The 12,475-nt window shown below is 41.0% G+C and overlaps 1 protein-coding gene across 5 annotated transcripts in view; it reads right to left on the minus strand.

Moving 5' to 3' along the window:
- The window catches only part of PRDM2 (PR/SET domain 2), a 119,645-nt gene that overhangs the window by 42,447 nt on the left and 64,723 nt on the right, over window positions 1-12,475 (minus strand). For 4 of the 5 annotated variants that reach the window (XM_029231261.1, XM_029231264.1, XM_029231262.1 and 1 more), the window contains one exon: window positions 2,106-2,216. In XM_029231261.1, the coding sequence (XP_029087094.1) occupies window positions 2,106-2,216 (111 nt within the window). Of the gene's footprint in view, window positions 1-2,105; window positions 2,217-5,852; window positions 5,911-12,475 lie in introns of all 5 variants that reach the window. The other variant, XM_029231265.1, reaches the window with a different exon arrangement.

The raw sequence follows: 12,475 nt of genomic DNA on the forward strand, positions 1-12,475 counted from the left end.
TTTAAAGCAGAAGAGTGCCATTTGGGAGATTTGGCTGCAGTGTGTAGTAAGGGGTTGGGAAGAGGCAGAAAACCAATACTGATGCAGTGGCATTAGAAGGGAGAGGTTGGCTACCTACACTGAGAGATGGAAACGGAAAGAAGCAGAAGAGGCAGAAAAAAAAGCGGTCAGATCATGGAGGTACGCTACCAGAGTCCTGTAAACAAACTTGGTAACTGCCTGGATACAGGGGACAAGGAAGGGTTTTAAAAGCCAACCTTTTCACACTCTGCACATGCAAGGTATTAATGCAAGCTCAGTGACTCCGTCCTAGTCCTCCTGCTGTTTCCTAGGAATATCCGTCTTCCTTTTTCCCCATCTACCGCTACCATCCACTAGCAATTAAGGTTTCTGCCTCTAAACGGACACCAGCCTTCTTTCCTCCAGACATGTTTCTTAAATTGCATGAGGTTTCCTCAAACTGGGAAACCAGTCATTTGATGGTAGTAATGTATTTCAAATTAGGAGCTAACTCCCTTTCCAAATACATTTTCAACAAAGACCCAGCACACTGCTAAAAAAAAATCAAAATGAGACAACAGAAATGAAAATAACATCTCTAAGGCTCAAAAATTTCTTTATACAGTTCATTTTTAGCCAAAATCCATGGCTTCTTTTAATGGAAGTATTTTTTCTATGACTGGTAAACAATCCCAGATTTAAAACTGCCCAAAGTAATATGAACCAAAATGTGCATGGCTCTATGAACCAAAGCGTGGCCACACTCGAGGTCTGGTGAGTTTTAAACATAAACGATGGCTTGGGAAACACACGGAAGAGTCTGAACTGTTTGCTCAGTAACAGAGACTACTTTCTGAGGACCAAACAGAACGTGCAGGAGAAGCTGACAACCACAAGGTACGAAACCAATCAAATACTGACCAGCTGCACCACAAGCAGGCAAAATATTAAGTATCTTTTTTTCACAGGACCTGATGTTATATCAGGAAAAAATAACTGTCCTGAATTACTGAATGGGAGAGGGGACTGTTGGATTGTTAATTCTGCCACTAATAGTAGTATAAGGTTCTTTAGTATTTTTGTTATTGTTCAAACAAAAGTCTTAGCAAACCTGCTATTAACAGGCAGAACTTTTTTTATAGGGCTCTGGGAAATAAATTTGTCTATTCTTGCTTCGTAAGATGCCACAGAAAATTACAATTCTTTACGAATGTCATCCCCACAAACAGTGCTAATAAAATGATTATAAAAGGCATTCGCAGTATTTTGCTGGGTTTTTTTTTTTTTCTGCAAATGTTTTTTGAAAGAGTCACAGCCTGTATTTTGAAAGCTGCCTGTTTGGGTCACTACGAACTCTTGAGCAAGCCCGGTCTGTTGCATGAATTTGCCACATAACAAATTAAGACACACACCGCCCCCCTCACTTCTACTGGCAAGAGTCTCGACATGGTGTCTCGACGGCACCAGGCACAGGGCAATCTGCCTTCCCAAGTAACATTCAATCCCCGTCTCTGGGAATTCTTACATTGTGGAGGGCCTAGAATATGAATTCTCAGAAGGGGCTCTAAAGAAGAAAAATTTGTGGGGAGAAACATGAAGAGATAAAGTAGGAATTTAAATTCTAAGAAAAAAAACAGAAACTTTTCATTCTATATACTTTTTATTCTGATATATAAAATCAAAGGTGCTTGATATGTTTTAGTGAGCTTTTAATTAAAGTAAAAAACGTAAAGAAAAGTATAGCAAGGTGAGATGTCTACAGAGTAAATACACTGATGTGCTCATCCCAACCCAGCGATAGACTAGTACTGGCACCCCAGAGGCCCCTCCTGTCCCTGCCAGTAAATACAATCACACAGTATGTTTCATTTTATTTTAACCAGGGAATAACTTCATTTTCAACAAGGAAGGTCTTCAATGATTTTTTGAAGGGGAGGTGAGACGTGTAAGGCTCAACTTGCCACATTAAATCCAGGCGACCTTTCTGCTGTTTAACCCTTTATGGTTATTGGATGATTCTCAGAGGGCGTTCCAAGGAGATACAAAGTCAAAGTAACTGGTGGCAATGTATACCCGAATCATATGGGTCCAAAACCCAAGCTTACCTTCCACAGAATCTCTCATATTTGCAGAGGTGGAATCTGGCTCACTTGTCTTCAGCTGTATGTCTTCAGTTTTGTTTGCTTTGTTTTTATTTTCCTGGGATTTTTTCTTCCCTGAAACACAATATTTATTTATATTTGTTTTGTTCGTTCAGTCACTCATTATTATCCTGAATTCTTGGGGACAATTACTAATTCAAACACAGCAAACTGTATATTTCTAGGCAATTATCACCTCAGATTCCTGAAGAAAGATGATGAATATGAATACTTTTAAGTTATGTCAAAGACAAGAAACCCATAAATCCTATATTTTTGAGAATCTCGAGTAACAGTTCCCCTCCTAGCTATAATAGCTATCAAACTAATATGTAAAATACTCTAAAAAAGTTAACAACACTGATGTAACAGGAAAATTAGATAAGAGCACTAATTTCAACGCCACACAAATAATAGGAACTGGCAGAAGTCTAGATATTTGTAAGAAGCACATTAGAGAAAAATAACATGTTATAACTTGGGCCCTTTTAGTTAAGACATTATTCAGACTTGTCAAAGTAAAACAACAGAAGCAGAGATGTTGCTGAATGGCAAGGGGTGCTCCCAGGCACCACAGCTCAAATATCAAGTGCAGAGTAACTCCGGATAATTCACTGTCAGCCCGCATGGCACTCTGAGGGTCCCAGGTCCAGCACAATTCAGCATTTCATTAACAACTCGCAGAACGAAGTCAGGAAACACTAACTGCATTCCAAGTGACGACACAGTTCAGAAGATAAAGACTGAAATGCAACACATATCTGATGAGCTGCAACAATGAACTAAAGTCACCGAGATATTCAACATGGAAAAACAATTCTCTGTGGAAGTACTAATACTGAAGGCTTGGAAGCTCAGTCTCTTTGGGATTTAGTCAGAATCTGTGACCTTGTTCCACTTTTTCCATTCTACGTTTCTTACTCCTGGTGGCTGTTGGTTTTCCGTTTCAGATTCAGAGTAAGTCCCTTTCCATCTCCCCAAACCTTCCTTCTCTTTCTGCAACGCTCTCCCCAGCCAGGCCCCAAACAGCTCTCAGAGCTGTCCTTTCTCTTTCAGAACAAGCATCCTGACACCTTTATCTCTGGTCTAGTAAAACGACAAACTAGAAACCACTCAGAGCTTCTGGAAAACGGTATTCTCCTTAACAGAGAATCACTAGAGAGGAGAATAATTAACTAAAATACAGACAACAGATGAAAATGAGGTCAGAGACACAAAATACCACCACTGCAAAGATCAGGATTAAAAACAGAAACATCAATTACAATACAAAGCAAATATTAACCCTAAAAAACATCCCCAGATTCTGATAAATACTTGAGATGCAAACAAGAAAAATAAAGTATAGAGTACTTAATAATCAGCCATTTAATTTGTTAGTCTTAAAAAACAAATTCTAAAATACCATTTTAAATCCCTAACTCTTCAGCCTGTAAAAAACAAAACAAAACAAAAAAAAACCTGTTTTTTTGCAATTATATAAAACCTTCACTCAAATTCCTGATAACAACACACCAATCCGTTCACTTCTAAAGGCAGCTGAAGTGGAACCCAGGACACAAGCATATACTTCACTGGAACCACACACTCTGGTGGAAACAGAAGCTGAGAGTCTGCTTGGAGATGGCCCATTCAAGTCTCCAGGTGGAAGGGATATAAACCAATCCCCTCTGCAAGGGGCAAGGACATGAATACACCTTTTCATATTGTAAGGAGTAACCTCCTCTTTCAAGTCTTTCTCCCTTTGTCAACTTAATAGCACTTAGCCTAAATCTGATGATGACAAAGGCTCTTGAAAACTACAGCTGTGTTTTAAGGGAATTGGATTCAACCAGTTTTCTTATCCTCATGATGATATATGCCCTTCCTTGTCTGTGATGCCCCGCCCACATCAGACTGCTGGTAGCAAACAATGCAAATATAAATGATTACCTAGCTATTAACATAATTGCTCTAGCAAGTGCAGTTCATGTCTGATGAGGTTCACAGAAAGGGCTCCTAGTGCCCACAGACACCTGATTCAAAACTTATATTCAGACAGTTTTTTCCCTGGATCAAAACCCCCAAATTTTTATATCAGTACCACCTCATGTACCCCAAACAGGACAAACGAATGTGACCCTTTTCTTTTTTTTAACTAACCTCTTACTTTCTACTTTGTACAGGTATGAACTTTCGAAATAAGTAAAACTGGAGGTGTAAACCCTACCTCTTACGCATAAACCTTACATACTTTTTTTTTTAAGTCACGCTGTAAAATATAACAGAAAAACAGAAGTCAATTTGTTGTAATACAATCCCTTGCAAAAGCAATTCAAAAAATTTCCTGAAACCTATCAAGTGCTATATGAACCTGGTAGCAGGTTGTACAAAAAAAATAAACTGGCCTATATGTATAAATAGACTATTACGTAAGTAAAATTTCTAGATTTACATAAAGCAAAGCACAACTTGAACAGTACCATTCATTAATATGTACTAAGAATGAAATCATATAACTAAAAGGTAAAAGTGCTATTTTTAGTTTTATTCCCTGCATAAAAGAATATTAGAACACCTAGCTGATACTGAATGTCAAATGCCTTATTTTTAGACTCTCCAAACCTAAGGAGTGAGAAGCTGCACCACCCTCAGATCCCCCCACCCCCGTGCCACCCCTGGTATCCTCTTTAAACACCAGGACCAGGAAAGCCTGATCTGCCCTGGGAAGACACGCCACTTGCGGGACATGTGCATTCTACTCGGAGGACAAACAAGAGTACCCACCACAGGCTGCTACAAGCGTCCCGACCACAGCACGCCTGACTTCTGGAGAGATCACTCGCTGCTGTGGGGCTGTCTGAAGCATCAGAGGACGCTCAGAAGCATCACTGACCTCCACCCACTAGATGCCAATAGCATGCCCCTCCTTCTACCTGTGACGAGCAAGTGTCTCCAGATGTGGCCTAAGTCTCACCCGAAAGGAGGGAGGGGTTGTCTCTCTACATTAAGAACCACTGGGCTAAACCAATACGGGGCTCCACAGTCTACATATTTATAAACATTTTTTAAGTATCCGAGTAACACTAATACACCAATTCTAAAAACTAAGAAATGGAACCATTAAATTTACCTCCTGAGTGCCTCTGGTGAACACTGATAGACTTAGTTTACGATGAAAATGAGTCTATAATGAATCTAATCATCACTCATTCATGGAATTGAGATTATCTGATACATAAAGTGATTTTCTCAATCTTTATCAGAATCATCTAATACCTGAGCTACTTCCCATTAGGAGTGTAGACTAGAGATGAAGGGGCTACTGAAATCACCTGTCCTACCTGCTATTTTTTCTGAGAGAAACTGAAGACCAGGGTCCCAAGGGGACTGACTGATCAATCTATGACAGAAGTCTGAACCCGGGTATCCTGACTCACACTTAGGTATGCCTAGTGTCACTCACAAAGCCAAATATTGTAATAACACCCGGTGGCACCTGCTATATTTCCTTAAATCAATACATTTTCCCCCCTGATACTTGGTTTTTGTTCTATATGCAATCAATTTAAAAGAAAACAAAAACAAAAACAACTCATAACCAAAAACAACCTGTAAGGACTTTTACAAAGGGAGGGAGATGTGTTAGTTCCTGTCTGTGAGGCAGGAGGTGCCTGGAGGACTGGTCCGGCAGAGCCGCTGGGAGCCTGGTAAGTACACGTGTGCACTTACCCTCAGGTTCCTGAAGGGTCCTACATAGAGGCTCTGCCAGCTGCGTGCTCCAGATGGTCTAAACAAGAAAGATACAGGAATGAAACACAAGGAAAGTGGAATGCAGACAATGACAAAGAACATAATGAAGGACAGGACAAAACTTCATGTATATAAGGAAAAGAAATACACACATAAAGATGAAGAAAACTGAATGAAACGGAAGGAAAACAGCAGTTATCCACTGCAGCAAGGTTCTCCCCCCACCACCCTCCCCCAAATAATAATCTTTGGTTCTTAGTTGGGGATCGGATGTGGTATACTTACTCTCAGGCCTATCCCATGCCCATGTTGTAAGATTGATGTCCTTACCACTTAAGTGCCGTTCCGCTAGACGGCCCGAAAGTCCCAATCCATGCCTCTCATTTTACAGACCCCCAAGCACCACAGACATGAAGTCATCTGCCGGAGGTCACACAACTGAAGTATCTCTAGAGGAGTCAGGATTAAAACCCAACCACGATGATACCAAAAGTGCTCTACTACATTTAGTTCTTCAGAACAATAATGCATAATATAAACATTCTTTACAAAGCACTTTATATCCATTATTTCACTCGTTTTCAACGGCAAATGAAAGAAAAGTGATATAAAGACTTTCATTACATTTAAAGAAAAGGAATGATCAAGTTGGAATGGAGATTTTTTTCCAGTTCAATTTTATCTTATGCCAGAAGCAAGTTATCAGTCAACAGCACGGAACCCCAATCTGAGCAAATATGTTAAATAGTATCAATAAAATTGGATTTTCTAGAGAAACAGCTACCATATAGAGAAATCAGACGGCCACAATGACTACATTTTAAAGACAACATGTGGCATTACGCTGCTGGTGCCTGCAATGCAAGGTGCAAAACCAAAATCGCCTAAAGCATCACATGAATAATTTAAGTTCTGGACTATTTTCTACTCTTCTGATGAGCTAGACAGACACCAGGAAATTCTAAAGAATAATGTTTCAGTTAAAAATGTTCAGGCATCAGAGAGAATGCAAAATTCTAGAAGGCCTGCTCAAGTTACATTAAAAATTCATCACAACAGTGAAGGCTCATGCATTTGGTGATTGAAATGAATTAAATTTAGAACCATATGTAACTCTACGTGCACTGCCTGCCTCCTCACTGGGGAGCTACCCCACTCTGAAGCTTAAAATCAGAATTCAGTACCAGTGCACGGAAGCAGGTCCAGCCCATCTTTGTCTGGGGAGCTTACCGTCTTACTCAGATGCAAAGATGATTCCAAACCAGGCAAGACCCACAATCACACCATGAAAGGTCATCAAGGAAATAGGCTGACCTGAACAGGGACCAACCCTGACCCCCCAGAGGGTGGGTGTGCCTGCTGCCTCCAGTTCCTCACTCACTCAGCCCTTCATCCCTGCAACGGAACTTTCATCCTCTCTTCACTACCGGAACTCCACTCGGACGGTCACCTCTGATCTTGTAATCACAAAACCCCTAATTTCTTTATCTGCCCCCAAGTCTCTCTTTGGCATCTGACAGTCTGATCAGTTTGATGGGCTTAACATCTTAAAATCCCTCTCCCGAGGCTTATGACATTACCATCTAGACTGTCCTCCTTCTGTGACCATTCTATGGCAAAAATCTTTCTCTTCTTTCTATCTTGAAATGAGAGGCTCCAAATCTGAAGACTGGACGCATGCTTTCACACAAGGTTGAAGAAAGGCTTCAACAAAGTATTCAGCTAAGCAGAGGATACAGATCTTAGAGATGACAACAGACATGGAATAATGGAATTAATGGGCTGTATTAAAAGGTAAGAGAGAGAAGAACCCTAAGATTTGAAGTAGAAAGAGCCTTGAAGATGGTTTAACCAAACTTCACAAACACACTTCTCTGAGCTTTCTCTCATTTACAAGAACTGCCTAAAATCTCACAGCAAGTTTGTAGTAAAACTGGGACTTTTATTCCCATCCAACTCACCATTCTATCCACCGTGTTCTAACAGCCTTGTTAGTGACACTTTGTGGGTTCCAATTTCACCCTTGAAAAGAATTAACAGTGCCATATGCATTTCAGGCAAGTCTGAGAAATTCATCATGAACATACAAAGTCATTATGCATCTTTTTCAATATCTGAAAGGCAAGGGAGTGGTTTTCACGACAGCAGGCCCAAAACAAGATGAAAAGCTTAACTGGGGAAAAAGCATAAAGTTCATGTTAAATGAGTTCTTTATAGGATGAAAAAAAAAACCCCACAAACAAACAAGATCTCTAGCAGATCAGGTAGTAAGGAAGGGAAACCAACGGACAACAGCAAAACTGTTAGCTGAAAGAATGGCCAAAATGATGCTGTGTGAGCTCCTTGAGGGTGGTCAGAGTTAGGCCTCGGCACTGTTTCACATCTGGCAGTGGTTTAACATTCTGCTGTGGGTGTGATGAGTAGAGAGAAAAGAAGCTGGAAACGGATATACAAAACTAGGTTTTCCACGAAGAATAACAGGTCATTTCAATAATCTTCATTTTTTTTTTTTTTTTGTTGGTTTTTGGGCTGTACCACGCGGCACGTGGGATCTCAGTTCCCCGACCAGGCATCGAACCTGTGCCCCCTGCAGTGGAAGCGCAGAGTCTGAACCACTGGATCACCAGGGGAGTCCTTTCATGTATTCTTTAAAAAAAAAAAAAAAGAAAAAGATACTGAGTTTACTACCCTGGAAGTCATCAGAAGGAAACCTGTGGCAGCAGGCCACACGTGAGAAACTGCAACCAGAAAGGCTTCCCTGTGTAAAGGTCGACAATGTCACCACACACGCAAGAACGTGTTTATCAGATGATCAGAAGTGGCCGTTACAACTGGCCAAGGTGAGACCAGTGGGTAAACAAACCACTTGTGGCCTTAGCCCCATCAGTCCACTGTGTTTCAAAGAGAGAAATTTAAAGCAGTAAGATGCTACAACAGTTGGTTTTTACGAAAGTGATACGCTACACGTTTTCTACAGATTTTTTTCACACAGAAAATAACCTTGAAATGTACCTGGTAGTAAAAAAATTCTGTTATGCTGCTTGGGCAAAATTTCAAATCTTTTTCTGTAGTTAAACTCCTCACCAAGAGCTGTCTGCAATCCTGGAGGCAAATCATAAAAATAAAACCTCTCTGGTTTTAAGTTGCTCATGGTATTAAAACAGGACTCTAGGCTTTGCTTCAACAGAAACAATGGAACAAAGTTCTGGATTTTTCAGCGCTGCAGATCACAGTATAAATTCCTGGAATGCTTGCAGCCCGAGTGAGGGATGGGGGGGGGGCGGGGGAGCAGGGCACAGTCTTTGCTGCTGTGGAGGCTCTGGCTCCCTGCCTCTTCCAAATGTCAGGCTGATGGAAGAACAGCGATCACATCTGAAGGGAGCTTTTAATTTCTTTTTTTAAAAAAGGCTTTTAGTGGCTTTGACTGGATAATTCCAAACACTAGAAATGGTTCCCCAAATAAACTTCAGTAAATTCAAATTAAGAAAGCTTCAAATTTCCTTACACTCCTGGGAACCTCAAAAAGTCTTGTGGCATAAACAAAATGTTAGAGACTAATTAAACACCTCTGAAACTTAAACAAGCTGCTAGCTTGTTCTGTTTTACAATCATTTTAATTTCTCAAGTTCTTCTCATGGATTTTCAGTAGCCTTTATTTTACAGGGAAAAAAAATGTATCTAAAGTCTGAAAACCTTACATATAAAAAGTGAATTGGCAACTGCAAAGTAAAGAACTTAATTCAAAGTTCAGGTGTCAGTCCCCTGTGGCCAAACAAACCAGGCCTGGGAGCTGTGCAGGGAGGTGGTCTGTTACAAGTGCCTGCGACCCTAAAACACAGGGGACAGCCACACCCTCGAGAATTGGTCAGTCTCAGCAAAAGGAAAGTCTATTTTCTCCTCCCAAAGCCCATGATAAGTTTTACAATGCTATATCCTGATGAATTAATTACAAAACTTAGTTTAAAAATACTTTCAGGAAGTAAAATCTAGATATAAATCTGAGGCAACACAATTGCAACATGTAAAATTCATCCTTTACATTTGTATACAGAAATGCCCACAGGAACAATGGTCAAGCCATAACACCAATTAATAAAATCAGGCTAAAGTTTATCCACAGATGTAAACCAAAAGGATCTGCATTAAGATGTTGGCAGGTGGCTCCTGGTGACAAGATTATTGATGAGGGTAGGATACCTGTTCCTCCATCTGTTTGTATTTTCTAATTTTTCTAGATGAACATTTGGTTACATGTGGCAAAAAATAAATGATTTTTTAAAAAGAAATACCAACTACAAAAGCAAAATTAATGAGACAAGAGAAAACGTTTCTTTTGGCTGAGATTAACATATGCAATCTTACATCAGTACAGTTCGGAAAAGGCCTCAACTTTCCACTTTGCCTGCACAGCAAAAAGTATTGAAGTGGGGCTTCCCTGGTGGCGCACAGTGGTTGAGAGTCCGCCTGCCGATGCAGGGGACACGGGTTCGTGCCCCGGTCCGGGAAGATCCCACATGCCGCGGAGCGGCTGGGCCCGTGAGCCATGGCCGCTGAGCCTGCGCATCCGGAGCCTGTGCTCCGCAACGGGAGAGGCCCGCGTACCACAAAAAAAAAAAAAAAAGTATTGAAGTGTTTCTCTTTTCCATCTCCTACCTGTACCCCGCAGCAGTGTCCAGAATGCACTCTCCCCAGGAACACCAAATCCACAACAGAGATACAGTGACATTTGGGGTTAAAAATACATTTGACCCTTGAACAGCACAGGGGGGTTCAGGACACTGACCCTCTACAAAGTTGAAAATTTCTGTATAATTTGTAGTCAGCCCCCCGTATACGCGGCTCCTCCCTAGCTGGGTTTCTGCATCCTCAGATTCAACCAACCTCAGGTCATTGAGTCCTGCACTATTCATTACTGAAAAACATCCGCATATAAGGGGAACCCTGTAGTTCAAACCCATGTTGTTCAGGGTCAACTGCATTCATAACAGACATTATTAAACAGCCCTAACTGCTTAAGCATTCACATTGCCACTGTGAGCCTTTTGGTATATACCCTTCAATTCTCTTTGCCACGCACCACATTACTTCAAACAAAAAACTGATTTGTCTCCTCCTTCTGAAAAGCCACACACCCCCTATTCTTTTTCTTGTTTCAATGCACTTGGTTACCATACCCATAATTATTTAAGTCAAAAATCTAACTTAAACAATCACCCTGAGTACCTCCCAGGTATAAGCTGAGGGTCAATGTCTTGGCAGTCAACTCTGATAACCATGAGAGTCTTGTTCACTAGCTTTTATTTTGCTTCTCCTAAAATGTAAAAAGTTGGCAATGGCATTTGAATATGACACATTTTGGTAGAGGTTTAAGCAATTCATTTATAAACACAAAAGAATTTATAGCTACTACACTACCAAATCACTGGGATCTACCATGAAATGAGACGCTTTTATTCCAGTATAATTTGTAAGACTCTTCATCACTATTGCTAAATGAGCTCATTCCCTTCTGTTCAAGACCTCAACTGTCCTCCAGCCCCTTTCACGCCTGCAGATGCGCCTCTATCAGAGCGTATGAAATGACACATCTCTGCTCCCATCGGAAAAGAGGTTGGAGCTCTCCAGGGCTTAGGCATGTAGCCGGGGTAGCACAAATTCACCCCTCTGACAAACTCAAAGTGAAGGGCTTCCCTGGTGGCGCAGTGGCTGAGAGTCCGCCTGCCGATGTGAGGTTGTCTTTCAGATTCAAGAAGCAGAGAAGGAACTAAAATGTATTGTATTCTCTTCACAAAGCAATTATTTTTAACATCACAAGTTACATATAAATTCAATTCCAGATTTTTTCTCTTACAGACCTCCACCTAAAAACAAAATCCTACTAGCCTATTTAACAACTCCTCTCATCCTCACATGTATTAGCCTTTCTTTATCAGACTACTATTAAAATTTACCCCAAGCTCATTATTCTTGCTAGATAAAAAAATTGTTCCGCTACATACTCTGTGAAGTTTCGGAATAACAGTGAAGTAGAAGTATTTTGATCATTTTCTTGGGTGCTTATTACCTACAAGGCACTTTGTTAAGAGCTATAAGGGAACACATACATATTACTACAAAGATGTCTGCCCCAAAGATATTTAAAATGGAAGTTATATGTCTAACTTTGTGAAAAGCAATCCCCTTTGCAAAAAAGGCCCTACTAATGTCAACAAGAAGCAAATCCTGAGTGGAAAAAATGTTCCAGAAAATGTGTATTTCATTAAAAATATAAAGAAGGGAATGAAGGAGGGAGGAAGCTGGCAGGAAGGATGGGGATGGTAGAGAGAGAGGGAGGAAGGGGGGAGAGTGGGAGCGAAACAGCAAGATAGAGAGTGAGAGAGAGAGTGAGAGTGAGAGAGAGTGAGAGAGAGTGAGAGAGAGAGAGAGAGAGAGAGAGAGAGAGAGAGAGAGAGAGAGAGAGAGGGAGAGAGAGAGAGAGAGAGATTGGGGGTGGGGTGATGTAAATAACCATCCGGCCAGGTACAGCGAGGAGGCTCAGGGAATTGCTAGTAACCAAGCTACAAGCTACAGCCCACAGCCACGGGGGCTCCAGCTCTGCTAGC

This window comes from Monodon monoceros, unplaced genomic scaffold, assembly GCF_005190385.1.
Source record: "Monodon monoceros isolate NGI ecotype Baffin Bay Population unplaced genomic scaffold, NGI_Narwhal_1 Super_Scaffold_18, whole genome shotgun sequence".
NCBI lineage: Eukaryota > Metazoa > Chordata > Mammalia > Artiodactyla > Monodontidae > Monodon > Monodon monoceros.